Source organism: Lycorma delicatula, chromosome 2, assembly GCF_047948215.1.
Source record: "Lycorma delicatula isolate Av1 chromosome 2, ASM4794821v1, whole genome shotgun sequence".
Classification (NCBI taxonomy): domain Eukaryota; kingdom Metazoa; phylum Arthropoda; class Insecta; order Hemiptera; family Fulgoridae; genus Lycorma; species Lycorma delicatula.
In genome coordinates, this window is record NC_134456.1 from 67,518,208 (window position 1) to 67,533,850 (window position 15,643).

At 31.2% G+C, this 15,643-nt stretch overlaps 1 protein-coding gene across 2 annotated transcripts in view; it reads right to left on the reverse strand.

Annotated features, from left to right (window-relative positions):
- The window catches only part of LOC142318888 (uncharacterized), a 409,398-nt gene that overhangs the window by 26,363 nt on the left and 367,392 nt on the right, over positions 1-15,643 (reverse strand). For both annotated transcript variants that reach the window (XM_075355511.1, XM_075355510.1), the window contains one exon: positions 7,700-7,789. In XM_075355511.1, the coding sequence (XP_075211626.1) occupies positions 7,707-7,789 (83 nt within the window). In that variant the 3' untranslated portion in view covers positions 7,700-7,706. The remainder of the gene's footprint in view (positions 1-7,699; positions 7,790-15,643) is intronic.

The following is a 15,643-nucleotide window of genomic DNA, read 5'->3' on the forward strand; positions in this document are numbered from 1 at the left end:
CAAATCCTACGAAAAAAAAACATATTTTATTTATTTTTAAAACTCATAAAATAAAAATTCACGAACTCAGTGAAATAATCTGTTGATCTGTTCATGCCAACAGCGATTTTATATTTTGATTAATTTATTAACTGGAACTTTCTATATATTATTTTCTAGTTATTTCAAACTAATCTAAAAAACACGTGTAGTAAATAATAAAAGTAAAAGCTTTAAAAGTAATATATTTATTTAATTTAGAAATTGAAAAATATAAACATTAAAAATATAGCAAAAATGAATTTCTGCATATTAAATGAAGTTATTAAACGAAATTTTTATAAATTCTGAAGATTGCAGTAAATATATTCTTTTTTATTAAAAATTTTTAATGTTTCCATCAAAGTGAGAGTATTGTCATGACAATATAAGCATCATATTGATTTGGTATGATAATTATTACTGTCATTTATTTCATAGCTGGATTTTTGTAAAGTTATGGAAATTTCAGCAATAAGAGTTTAAAGTAAAAAAATTATTTCTAAAAATATTTTTTGTACAGAAACATAATTTATATGATTGTACAATTTAAATATGTGATATAATTTCATACACAAAATTTATGGTATTCATTTTTACTAGTATCAGATATTTAATAGTAATATAATTACCGTTAATTATCCTCTCTCTTTTTCTGTTTAGCCTTCGGAAGCAACGTAAGGTATTACTTATCTTAGAGGATGAGTCAGGATGATATGTATGAATGTAAGTGAAGTGTAGTCTTGTTCAATCTCAGGTCGACCATTCCTAATGTGTATGGTTAATTGAAACCCAAACACCAATGACCACCTCCAAGGTGGTCCTTCGAGACCGAGCAGGAGCTCCGGGAACGGAACAACAAGGCCCTTACTAGAGAGATGATTAATGGTTCACGGACTACGTTTATCACCACAAAAGAGTGAATACATCGTTCTAGCCGGTCGGAGAAAGGTGGGCCGAATAGACCTACACATTGGAGAATATCTGATCCCTTCCAAAGCCACTGTCCGATATCTCGGGGTGACTATTGACCGGTCATGTAGATTCAGCGGCCACATTATCGCAGTCTGTGAGCGGGCAGAGAACAGGCACTTGCTGCCCTAATCTGGGCTATCTGGCCCTGTCGACACAGATAGCACCTCGAGCGTCGAAACGGAGGGTCATCATATCTACCGATACATCCATCATTTATATTTTGCTCCGGTATGGGGCTCAACGTTACAGATTAAAAGAAACCTCGCTAGACTTCAGAGACTTCACAGACGATCGCTGCTGGGAATCACTGCAGCATATAGGACTACGTCATATGATGCTGCCTGCGTGTTATCTGATGTCCCACTCATTGATCTACTGATTAAGAAGAGGACGGACAGGTATGCTGGAATATTGGATGTCTTGGTTAGGGATGTGACCTAAAATGTTTGGCAAGATAGGTGGCTGGCTGGCGAGATGGCAGCACCTGGACGAGAATCCTGATACCGGACCTGCGACAGTAGTGTTTAAGAAAGTTTGGTGACACATGCCATGGGAACTTTGGAAGCTGTCTACACCGAATTGGGAGGCGTGACAACTCCAACTGCATGTTCTGTACAGAGTACGACACTGTCGACACACCTTGTTTCAGTGCCCTGAATGGAAGGAACATGAGGTTCATGCAACGACTCCCGATTTGACACCTGCATCCATACCGATCCACTTAATTGCTTCTGCAGCTCATTGAGATGCGTTCTGCCTCTTTTCTCGGACGGTGCTTCGAGCTAAGGATGGTAAGGAGCGGTGAAGGGGCTTCTAGCGAGGGGCGTTGGACAGGCTCAGCTGTGTGGACTGGTACGCCTTGGTGTGGCAGCTCCGATGATCACCAGACTCCGTACATGATGTGTACCTCTATGACAGTTTCCTGTTAAGATGAAGATTTTCAGAACCCGTCATTCTCAAGGGGGGAGTTAAGACCAGAGTCCCGGTGGGGGATCCTCTTCCGAACCCCTCATTTGAGGCATAAGGCATAGACTAGAACTAGATCGGGTCTTTGGCGTGGGGATAAAGGTTGCAGCTTAGCTGGTTCCAGAGTCTCCTTGCTGAGTGTTAGAGGCTGGCACAGTAAAAAACATGAAACCGGCGGGCCGAGCTGCCTTGTCGGACATACAGCTGGTGGATAAGGCCCGTTAGAGTTAAATAACACTCCCCTAGGCTGAGTTGTATTTAGCTGTGGGCCTGGCTCAGAGAAGGGGAAAAACCACCAATGAACATCGGTATCCACAATGTAGTATTCAAATCCGTATAAAAGAACCTCCCTTCATTATCGTAACCATTAATTATCCTAATTTATTAAAAACGCTCTGAGCTCTGTAAATAATTAAAATTTTTTGGCTCAAAACAAAATATAGAGTTTTCAGCTCAATTTTGTGTGATATTGTAATGTATTAGTATATGTAATTACTAATTACTTATTAGAAATTGTACTTGTGCATTATTTTCGAAAATAAAACCATATCTAACTTTTTAGAAATTTTCGCTTATTTTTACTTGCTCAGTGTATTAACCTCGACAACAGTGTTGTTTGTAGGGCCCAGTTAGTGAAGCTCTTTATTAATGCGAATTTTTTTATACGGTTTTTTTAAAAGGTAAAGACTGACTTTATTATAGTCACTGGGTACAAAATTATTAACAAATTATTGTTTTTAATCGAATTTCAGATAATTTTGGTGAGCATAATTATCCTGAAATAATTTTTTAAATTTCAGATGTAAATTTACTATTTACTTCATGAATGCATTACTAATTTTTATTTTTAAGTTAATGTGAAAATTGAAAGTGAAGGACTTAGTCGTTATCATTTCATGATTTCTTCAAAATTTGAAATTTACCGCAATTAACTGAAATCTACAATTTTTCTGACTTCACTAATGTATCATCTTTGATAGATAAATTCATATAATCTACCGTAAAACAAGCCGACCAAGATTAAACTCAATAAAAAAAAAGAAATTATTTGGTTAATATAATGAAGTTTTTTATAAAAAACTGTAAGCCAGTAGTATGATTGAACAACTGTATGTTATTTTAACTATATTGATGTAAGACTGCACATTGTATGCTGTTTTAATTGAAATTTTTGTCCGTGTAATCCTGTTTTTTCCAGAATAAATCTACTTAACCAGAAAAAGATATCCCAGTTGTGTTCTCTATGATCTACATCGGTAGAATTGTTAAATAATAGTTATATACTTATTTCAAAATATTGTAGATAATTCATTGTATATTCTACGTATGTTGTTAAAACTACTTAATATTAATACTTCAATTATAACAGGATTATATTTTGCTGGAAATATTTTTTTTCATAAATACCATAACCATACCTAACAAAAATTACAATGTTCCGTTATCCCTTGTTTTATAATAAAGCTAAACATTATTAAAAAATGAAAAATGAAAAAAAAATTATATATACTAAATAAAATCAATATTTTCTGTACATATTTTTATTTAATTATTATTCTTATTATTATTAATATATTTTATTCATTTCGAGTTAACGTATTATTATTAACAAAGTTTTATTGTACTTGTTTGAAGTTGTGTGTATAAACGTATAAACTTAATAAGTATTTAAGATTTATGAACGTATATAAGTTTCTGTTTGTTTATTGTTATTAATCCAGTTAAAATTGCGTATTTTTATCAAATTACTGCAATATACAGTTAGTAAATGGCCAAACTGTATAACATAATTTAAAACAGTAATCAACGTACTGGTATAAACAAGTACGTCGTTTACTTGGATATTGTTTTTATTTACACTTAATTACCTTTTCTTCTTTTATTGTTTCATGTAATGAAAAAATAGAATGTATGGTTCTCTAGTTCTCTGGATATATGTAGACTAAAGTTTCCTTAAAATAAACTAATTTATTAGTTTAATTTAAACTAAGATTATTCCTGTGTAAGGAATAATAGGATAAAATCAAATCATCTGAAAGAATTTTACCAGATTCTCTATCCAAAAAGAGTGAAATTAAAGAAATACCTAAAACTCGTATGAATAATGAGGCATCTGGAGAGGATTATATAGTGGCGGAAGTTTCATGATTTTCTCTAGAAGAATTGCTCCAAATTTTCGGAAAATTATTACAAAAAGTATGGATAGTTGGAAAAATTACAGTGGTCGACCTGAGATTGTACAAGATTAAACTTTATTTACACATCCATACATTTCATTCTCAATCATCCTCTGAAATAAAACCTAACGGTGGATCCAGTGGCTAAACACAAAAAGAAGATGTATAGAACTTGGCTTTAATTCATGCTGTTCACAATAAAGGCGGCACAACAAATAAACAACTATTACGAAATATTCTTCTTACAGAATTTCATATAAAATATTATCTTAATATTAAGTACTACCGAATTAAATCGAACCCAAAATAGAAAAGGAACTAGGTGGATTTAGAAAATCCCGATCTTGTATCAAACATTTTCTTACCTTAAAATCACAATCAAGAACTAATGTCTGTGTAAAATAAAGGAAATAAAAACAGGTTTACAAATATCTTTCGAAAAAACACAATATATGACAAATATCAAGAATACCTCTCCTTAAAAAAAATGGATAAATAGAAAAAGTAAAACGGCTTAAATACCTAGGAGAGACTGTCGAATGAAACGCCAAGAAAATATATCCGTTTCAAATCGAGCAAACAAAATTGAACTGGCCTGTCGTCCAACATGAAACATACAACAAAAGATCTATTTCCAAAAATGGAAAATAAAGAGAATCTTTCAGAAGTATTGTACACTGTAGAATGTTTGACAATGATCAATAAGCCTTTAAAAAAAATCCAAAAAAAAAAATAGATTTTGAAGGAAAATATTTAGTCCTTTAAACGACAACACGCTTAATACATATAAACTTCGCTTCCACAAAATTCTGTATCAGAAATGTAAAGAAATAGTATGTTAGAGGAAATTGGCTTTTAAAAGTTACATTTTAAGAATGGACAATAATAAAATTCCTAAAAAAAATCCTCCTATTTTATCTAAAAAAAAAAAACTAAAATCGTGTATTGTGATAACGTTAAAAAGCTTAAACAAAGCAGGTACAGGAATTATGGACTTATTAAATCGGGAATTAATCAAGAAAAGATTAAAAGAAATCTAGAAAAAGAAAATTTTCTAGAAAAATAACATCCAAAACAAAGAGAATAATAACAGAAGAATTAAAAACAAAGGCCAGTGAGAAACTTAAAAATTAGTAGCAGCGAGAAAACAGAAAGATGTTAAGCAAAAGGTTAGTCGTGATCCACAGTTGGGCGAAACGAATGTTAAAAGAAAATTAATGAAGTTAAATTATTATTTTACTTGTTAAACTAATTATCTGTAGTTCTGAGCTATTTAGTTTAGATAATTTTTTAGTATAAATATAAATAAATTGTCACCACTAGAACCGTATAATACGCTTTATGGATAGTAAAGTTTATTATGAACGCACATGATATTATTAACAGATCGTTAGCATATAGTTTTTGTCAGATTAATTTTATAAATTGTATCACCCACCAATAAGCTATATTATAGCTCGGAGTGTTATGAACAATAGTGTAGTTAAATTTTGTTTGTGACTGAAATGAATTTGAGGGTATTTGAATTATTATTTCTATATAACGATATAAATAGCAAATATTGAAAATGATTAACGTGTACGTTAACAAACTGAATTTGTCTTTTATCTTTATTTAATGTTCTCTCAAGCGGATAGAGTGAACAGAATAACACAGTTAAATTTTAATTTATAGTAATTTATTCCTTCTTTTAAAAATAATAGCGAATTTAGGAAATTTTTTTTTAAGGTCCGAGATTCGACGAAGGAAAAATCCTGATATTCATCTTACCGTTGTAATAGGTGGCAATGATATTAATAACTCGTATTACATTGAAAAGTAACGTTTGAAGGGAATTAGTTATTCCCGGCACAAGAAATTTCTCCCATAACAAGTTCCAACGGCCTTCACAGAAGGCGGATGAAGAAATAAATCTGTTGTCCTGGGAATGAGAAACTGCCCATCACAAGCACAGGAATTTCTTTTGGAAGTCAACGGTATTAGAATACAGAAGGAATTGGAAAACCACTGAATTAAAGATTCTAGGGATAATTCCTTGCATTACAATATAATTCTAGCTTTTTCTGCGTAATTTCTGGAGTTTAAATAGCTTCTCATTTGGATCGCCGAGAGAAACAAGAAATGAAGTTGAAGATCCGATTACGTTTAGGAACTTGAAACGGAAAGGCTTTGTTACAGAATAAAAAGATAAAGAATTTCAAAAGGGAAATGTAGAAAAATAAATAGGGTATATTACAATTAAGAGAAGTAAGGCGGGAAGGACAGGGTGAAATGAAGAAAGGGGAAGTTGCCATATTCTATTCTGGAAGAAAGAAAGGAAAAAACGAAGTCGCAATAATTACACGGGATAAAATAGCAAAGAAGCGCAGAAACGATCTTATATTAACTGGAATGCTGTGGTCAAAGAAACTGAAGAGACAAGCTCAGTAGGAAAATGTAGCTTAGACGTAAGTAACTAAAAGGGGAAAAAATAAGGAGAATTTTTCCCAGAGAAAAAATTATTTATAACCAATATTTCGTTCAAAAACCATAAAAGATTTCAGATTTACGTTGGTATATCCTGAAGACTAAGCACGCTATCAGATAGACCATATCTTAGTAGATGACTTTCATCTACTAAGATATGGTAAAATTAAATTAAATATGGAAAATATTAAAGTACATATTAAACTAAATTAAATTAAACACAATGTATAGTTCTACATATTTATAGGACTGCTGTTAAAAAATTCAATGGATTGTCAGCTGCAGATATCGATAACGATCATGTACTACTTTTGATAAATGTTTTGATGGGTCAGAGGAAGTGGAATCTTGACAAATGCATTAGAAGTTTCTGTAAAAAGAAAGAAAGCGAAGAAGAAGAAGTTTGAAGTTAATATATGACGTGAAGATTGGAAATTAAAAGGGAACGAAGGAAAAAGCTTCGGAAAGAAATGATTGGAAATATCAGTGACGTAAGGGACTTGCATTATCATAATGATGGTGATAATAATAATGATGAATTTTTTTCATAATAATTTTCTTATATTGTTTTACAGAATGTTTCTGATGAGTAGTAAATTTCAAATAAATTAAAATGGCCAAATACAAGCATACGTATTCAGGTAATATTATTAAAAATACAGTATTTGGCGTAGTGAAATATTAAACACATTTAAACAATAAGTAAAGAATAAGTATGACAGTACTTAAAACGTCATTGATTTAATTTTGGTTGATATATATATATATATATATATATATATATATATATATATATATATATATAAATAATCAGGTGATAAAAAGTATATATAAATTAAAAATTGTCTTTTTAAATAATGGAACTATAAGTATATATAAACATATATATATATGGGATGATAATTTCATAAACTTATTGTAATAAATTCATAACTATTATATATAATTATGGAATTGTAATATATACTCGTATTATGAAATGTTTCCGTATCATATTTTTACCCACAAATTTTAAATCTAAACAAACGTGGTAGATTATTCACCTAAAATATAGAAATAAATCTAATTAAAATTAAACGATATGATTTTATACTTACATTTATTTCATAGACTTAAAAAGAAAAAGGCAAAACTTAATGCCGTGAACACCCACTGGTAATGAACTCTTGACGACCCAGATACGTTCTCTGGAAAAAATAAAATATATAACTATAATTTGTAAACATAAAAAATCTTATCTTGCGGGTTACGTGAGAAATTTCACTTATTGTACTTATTTTACCTATTATTGACAAATGAAAATGTCAATTATATAAATGCGTAATATAAGTTTTTATTGTTATTTATCGTTTTATCGTAAAATTAAGGATTCATTGAATTTTAATAAAGCCAATTACTTAAAATGTTTCATATTCTACGACGTATTCATTGTATCCAACAATTTAATGTAAGCACAATTATAAATTTTGACAGTTAAGCATAACAAATTAATTTGTGAAGAGGTTTCTACATTAAACGTAAATAAATCAAATTTAAAGGCAAATATAAATTTTTCATCTCTTTTTATTTACTTTCTTAATTTTTCTTATATCCTCATTATGAAATAAAGTTTATAACAAAAGCAATAAATTTATTAAACCTGGATATATCAATCTCTAAAAATTCGAATTAATCCTGATAAATATTATTATATACATGAAGTTTTAATTCATAAATGAAGATGCTGAAAAGTAAGCAGATATTTATTATTCAATAAAAGAAATAAAATTAAAAATAGTAATAATAATATTTCCTACATTACTACTAGTAATAATAATTATACTAGTAATTAATAGTATTAATTTAACTTTTAATTATGTTTTTTGGTTTTTAGTTATATCTAAAAAAACGTATTGTGTAATATTTAAATAAGATATTTTTTACACCACTTTCTCTAGAACGATACAACTATATATAGTATACTTTTGCAAAAAAGTGATAAAATTGTTCTAGATAAGATATTCAGAAAGTTTATTTCAAACTAATAAATTTTATATATTATGACTAATAACATAATTACACCGTAATTTAATTTGTTACAGATAGTAATGTTGTTTTTTTAAGATTAGTCCAAACATCTAAAGAATTTAATTTAGATTCCATTTCTCCTAAAACTTCTTTGTAGAAAGAATAAATATTGTTTTTATATTCTTTAAGCTAAGTGAGCCTTGAGAAGTCATTTAGTAAATTAACACCCCTGCTAGCAGGCTCGTACTTTATCCCGACTTCTATTTCAGTGACTAAAAAATTCTAGTGATCTTACTCTAACATTTAATTTCAGTCGCAGTCGCAAGTATCACAACCCCAAAACCGTCAAACCACACAAAAGTTATAATAAATTCTCTGTGTTCATAGGTTTTCTATTTTATTCTACTTTTTTATTTATTTTTAACTAAAACGCTTAAAACAGACATATTTCCCATTTGTAAAATATTTTCCCAATTGTATTAGAAAAATATTCGCAATGCACCATCACAGTCATATATTTGTGTATTTAGTTAAATATTTTTTGTATAATATTATGTAGTATAATAATAAGCCTCTCCTGGAATATCTCTTTTTTAAATGCATGCCTAGAAGAAGAGATATTCCAGGAGAGGTGGAAAAGACAGAGGCTGCTGCTTGTGCACAAGATAGGGAAGGATCCGGAACTTTCTACCTCATATAAACCACTAACATGATAGATGCAATCGCAAAAATACTGGAGGGACTATTACAGCACAGAAGAAGAGACGAGCGAACTCTTAGCAGGACAATATGGTTTCCGCAAGGGCAGGTCCGCTTTTGATGCCGTTGCTTTTGTCCTCAAGGTGGCTAGTAATATTATATGGAATAACGGTGGTCAGTTCACAGGTAAACTGTGCGTGCTGGTCACTTTAGATCTTAGGAATGCCTTCTAGAGCATAACAAATACGGCTATTGGGCACTCACATGGGGTCCCTAGATGTCTTATCAGGACTATTATATCTTACCTGAAAAGACGCAAACTTATATGTGAAGTTGAGGGAAACATACTAGCACAAGCGTTGGACAGGGGTGTTCCACAGAGGTCAGTCTTTGGACCGACTTTCTGGAACCTCGTCTTCGACGATGTTCTCCGACTTCCGGTGTCCCCGGGAGTCACCCTGCTGATATGCAGATGACCTAGCGCTGGTAATCGAAGATGATAACAAGAGAGAGGTTGTGGGCAGAATACACGACGCCTACGGCAACATCAGAGTATGGATGTGAGGAGTCGGACTAAACTTGTCACCTGAAAAAACCGAAGCTGTGATGATAACTGCAGCCAAACGGCGACCTAGTCTGACTTTCACCGTGGAAGGACAGCGTATCATATCTAGGCGGGCTGTGAAATACTTAGACGTGTGGATTGACGTCATGTTACGGTTTGCAATACACCTCTTGAGGCGAGTAAAAAGGTAGACAAAGTAATAGGGTTAGTTACGGGAAACGGCCTCAAACAGCAAACAAGGAAAGTTCTTACAAGCGTGGCCCGCTCCACGCTTTTTTATGGCACTGAAGTGTAGGCGGGAGCCATGGTGTATGTTAAATACAGGGATGCGCTGGAGGCCCATCACAGAAGGTGCTGTCTCCAAATTATACCTACATACAGAACTGTATCAGCTTCTTGTATGCAGGTTCTTGCAGAGGTTCTTGTGGGACTCCTTCCCATTGATCTAGCTGTTGAACAATGAAGGAGGAAATGGGAAGCAAGGACTCTCGCCCCCCCCCCAAAAGAGAAAACAGAAATCTGCTCAAGCATTGACCGAGATGGAAGACATTTGGAAGCAGAGGTGAGACTGTGGTGAGAAGAGTCGATGGACGCACCGGATACTTGGAGACAAAGCGCTGAAGCAACAGACGCCATAGTTCGCTGGATTACTACCTCACGCAGTTTCTGACGAGACATGAAGAGTTCAGGTCCTACCTGCATAAGTTTGGTCTGGACCACTCCAACTTGTATCCAGTTTTCAATGAAGAAGAAACCGCTTCATCACATTTCTGCTTTCGCATTTTTCTGGTGTACCAGATATGACGATGAGAGGAGAAAGCTACTAGACGCTTTACACAAGGAGGATATGTTTGGACCCGAAGAGGTGCAGGATATACTGCTGTACTCAAAGAGGAAGTGGGTGACGATTGCTGCATACGTCGAAACAATCATGCATGACCTAAAAACCTGGGAGGAGACCCATGATAGAGTTATGGGCCGGAGGACACGAGGGCGAACAGGCACCCAGCCGAGTGCCTAGGGGGGGTCCTCCGAACATGCGGGAATCGTTGGGCTGTGATGAAACTGTGAGCACTCCACCTTCGCGTCATACGGCGGTCTATTGGGGAGGACTGACAGGCCCATTAGGGATAAACGGTGTTCCTATGGCCCAGTTGTTCGTTAACAACTTCTCCTAATTTTGGCAGTAACTGGTGTATGGAAGAGTACCCATCCTTTACAACCTGGTCTTCTCTTACGTGCCTTAACGGATGTGTATATGTGGCTACATATTTGATAGTATCAAATCAACATACCTACTACCTACTATCAATATTTCCTTTTATCTGTTATTTATATCTGTTATATTTTCTTTTATCTGTATTTCCTTTTAACTGTTGCTCACTTTGTACACGTTAGCATCTATCCAACTCTTTGGTACTAATTTTGAAACATCATTAACTGTTTCCTATAGTGATGGCGAATCCGCTGTGTATTGTGATCATTGAATTACATTTCATTTTTTGATTTTGTAAATGTATCTACTTACGGATGTAACAGATGGTTGTAATAATATTATAATGTAATGTATCATTTGCATGTCAATATGAATCAGAACACTGATAATTGTAGAGATATTATTTAAGCATAATGTATTGTATATTAAGTAAATTAATCATTGCGTATTGAGGTTCTCCTATCATATTTATGAAATAACGTTCCGAGGTGATTGTATTGTATAAATGCATACATTAAAGTTTACTTATTAGGGGGAGCATTAACTTTTGTTATTACCTACATGTATTTTGATTGTATTACTAATTTTAAATACACTTAGTATTGTTAAATTGACTACTGACTAATGAATAAATTTCTCTTTTGTTAATTTGATAATATTAATAGTATCATGTATATTGCATTATGTTCTTGAATATATTGCGCATTATGGGGGTAACCGAACAATTATGTAATCACTGTAGTCTCCCTCTGCTGGGATAATATCAATCAATGATTTTATTGTATTATGTTATATTATTGTATTATTATGTTGCATCATTTTATGTATTATATTTATGTATTATTTATTTAATGTATTATTTTCCTCGACCATAATTGTAATGTGTATTGTTTGAGGATATATTAAGGGTTTATATAAGCTACATATTATGTATCAAGCTAGTGTACGATTGGTGTATATTATAATGGTGATTGTATTGTACAATCATACACATTGTTTCCCGCTTATCTGGGGGAGTAATAAATACAATTATCACTATTGTTATATTATGATTTTTAAAAAAAAAAACTTACATTATAATATTGTAAAGTGTAAAAATAATTATGTATTCATTGCAGTCTCCCTTTCAGGGTAACCCATCAACCGTTGTTTAATTTTATTACGATGTACTATTATTTTATTACATTGTATTATTTTTACTGTATCAATATGCATTTTGTATGTTGTAAGAGGTTTTATTATGTATTTCCATTAGTGCATATTATGCATCAATGTAGTATGAGATTGATGTACTAAGTGGTTGATATTACATAACCGCATACATTGTAGCATGTATATAATGAATTATGATATTGTACATTGTACAGTTGTGAATGTATTATGTATATATTGTAATATCTCTTTTGGGGTAGTAACAGCCATTGTTTAATAGTATTATGTTGTATTATTTTTATTACATTGTGTTATTACTTTAATGTATCACTATGTATTTTGTATATTGTTTGAGGTTTGTAATCAAATTTTATTGGTGAATACTAGTGGTGTACGACTGTGTGTATGGCCGATCTCCTTTTACCTGAAGGAATGCTTATTAGCTATGCCAGGAGGGTGGAGGTTTAGTCGGTAGTGCGCAGGTATCAGGTATACACACGCTCTTCTTAAAACCTAGCGGGTCCTGTTAGTGACCCTGAAACGGCTTCGGCGCCTATAAAATGGATTTCCCACTTCTACAAAAAGAAAAAAAAAATTATAATATTGTCTGTTACAAAACGAGACCTATAAGTAAATGATGAACTTCAGTATTTGTATTTTTCTGATATAAATTTTCTCTCTTTACGCACTTATAATCTTTAATTTTATGAGCTGTTTTCTCTTAACTGAAATAATCTAAGTATGTTTAATACCAAAACAATCTTCGTAAAAATTTGTTCTTTCAATACGTAAACTCAAAATTAAGAATAATGTCGTGTTAATATCCTCTTTTATACAGAATGTATCGGGATGTTCTCCCAGAACTCATCACCAATTTTACTCGTAAAAATAATGGAAAAAATGATATAATATATGTTCTAAAATGTTTCTTTTGCGAATTGCGGCTAGTGAAAGATTTCGCTTGGATTTCAGCTATCCCGGTGAAATGAGGTCGTACTGAAAGTTTAAGGACGTAAATTAAGGGGTAGAATTAATGACTTATTTTATGGTTTTTGCGTTAAAACATTGAATAAAATAGATCTCACACACATATCTTCAGTAGTTTTTGAGAAATCTGGAGTAAAAACCAATATACTGGGTTAAAAACCCTCTTTTTTATGTTTAACTTGCAATAATTTTGTTAAATGGATTATAGACACATAAAATTAAAAAAAAAAAAAAAAAACTTGCAGAGAGCTTAATTATAAACAAAATGGTGTAAGATAAGTTAATAAAACAGAGAAAAATTAGAATTTCATTTGAAAACATAAATTAGTACATTTTTCAGAATACTACTAATTTAATGTAAACAAAAACCAAATTATTTTATTGGTGCTGTACAAAATTTGTAAAATGAAAATTTACTGTTAGATAAAAATTGACCAAAAATTACGAAATTGTAAAACAAAAATTACTTAGTCATTTTTTTATTTTTTTTTTGTTAATGATAAAAATGATTGAAAAAATATTGTTTCAAAGTTGACAATAAAACAACAGCTGATCAACAATGCGCAATACTATCTATATTAGTGTTTAAATCATTCTGTAAGGTACATTAAGTATATTGGATAATGCGAACTGTGCTGTCGTTAGGAAAGCTTTTCTGTGAATTTTAGTTTACACGTTGGTTTAATGTAGTACTATCTCTAAATAAAATTCGAATTTTTCTAACTTTTGTTTGTTTTATTCATTTTATCTTACACCATATTGTTTAAAATTAAATTGTTTACAAATTTTATTTAAAATTTTTACGTGTTTATTATCCATTTAATAAAGTTATGGTAAGTCGAACTTAAAAAATAGGAGTTTTTAACATAATTTATTGGTTTTTCACACCAGATTTCTTAACAACTGCTGCAGCTGTGAGATTTATTTTAATCAATTTTTCAGATCAAGCACTATAAGAAATCATTAATTTTTTTCCTTAATTAATTTCGTAAAAATTTCAGTGCGACCTCATTTCACTGGGATAGCTGAAATCCGACCGAAATTTTTCACTAGCCGTAACTCGCAAACAAAGCTTATTAGGACATTTTTTTATATAAACCTTTACCATTATTTTCAAAGTAGAATAGTTATGAAAGTCCTGGGAGAATTTTGTGATATACTGTGTATATTATAATATTTTATTTATTGCCTTATAAATTATTAATATTTTAATAAATAATTACTTAGGTGATATAAATTTCAAATGTTTTAGTAGATTTTACGAATTATAGATCTCATATAATCTAAAAACGATAGTTTAATCTTGTAATTCGAATGTTTAAATATAATTAAAATACTTAGCAGAAATATAAACATTAGTTTCTTAATTATCCCTTGAGAATTATTTATTAAATATTTCCTAGAAAGGTCATTTGTTAAAATTATTTTTTACTAAATTTTTAATTTCCTGTAATATTCTATGAATTTCAATAGATGAGTGAATAAATCATATGATTATTGAGAAATCTGTGAGATAATTTGTGCAGGGTTATTGTTATTCGGAGCATGTAAGTACGTTCGTCCGTTAATCTAACTGATTGTTATCAATATAGTTTTACGTACTGCGTTTACCGGCTAGGATTATTTATTAATTTTCTAATTAAAAATACTAATACATGGCGGCCAAGAAGATAAAATCAAGAAACCGATATTGTTACTACAGTAATGATTTATTTGGTGTGATGAAACCTTGATCTGTAAATCCTCCACGCTCTTACATACATGTTCGGTTTACGTACTATGTATATAAAGTTCTTCGGTTTAGATTGTTTTTTACGTTTAATTGACAAATAGGTCTGTTGATTATCCTTCTTAAAATTAAACGCTTCTCATAGGTTTATTAAATTAAGTCTTAAAATTACTTTTATGAACTACAAGCTACTTATTTGTCTTTTTATTAATTATTTATAAATGTATACATAATAATAAAATGTATTTATTTTATAGTATTAGTAAAAATGTTACAGTACAAGATTTGTTTAATATATTTACTTAAATTATGCGGTTAATAATCTAACTTAAATCTATCATAAATATTACCACTATCCAATATAAACGAAAATACAAAATTTACTACTTTTTTTATTGTTTACTTCCATGAATACTTTTCACACAGCTATTTCTTGAAATATATTCATACCACGTAGCCTACATGAAGAAATAAACTTTCTTTCTGTTACCGAGTAAGAAAAATAATACCGTTAAAATGTCTTATAAAAGCAAAAATGAATTCTTGTTTCGGGTTGCTAGAGAATTATTAAATAAAGCCATGAAGAGACAGCTAGACAGAAGCTAAGGAAGAAGATGAATTCTGGAGCTCAAAAGTCATTATGGCTTATCTTCTGGCTCGCTCACGTCTGCGCTTTATTGCACTTC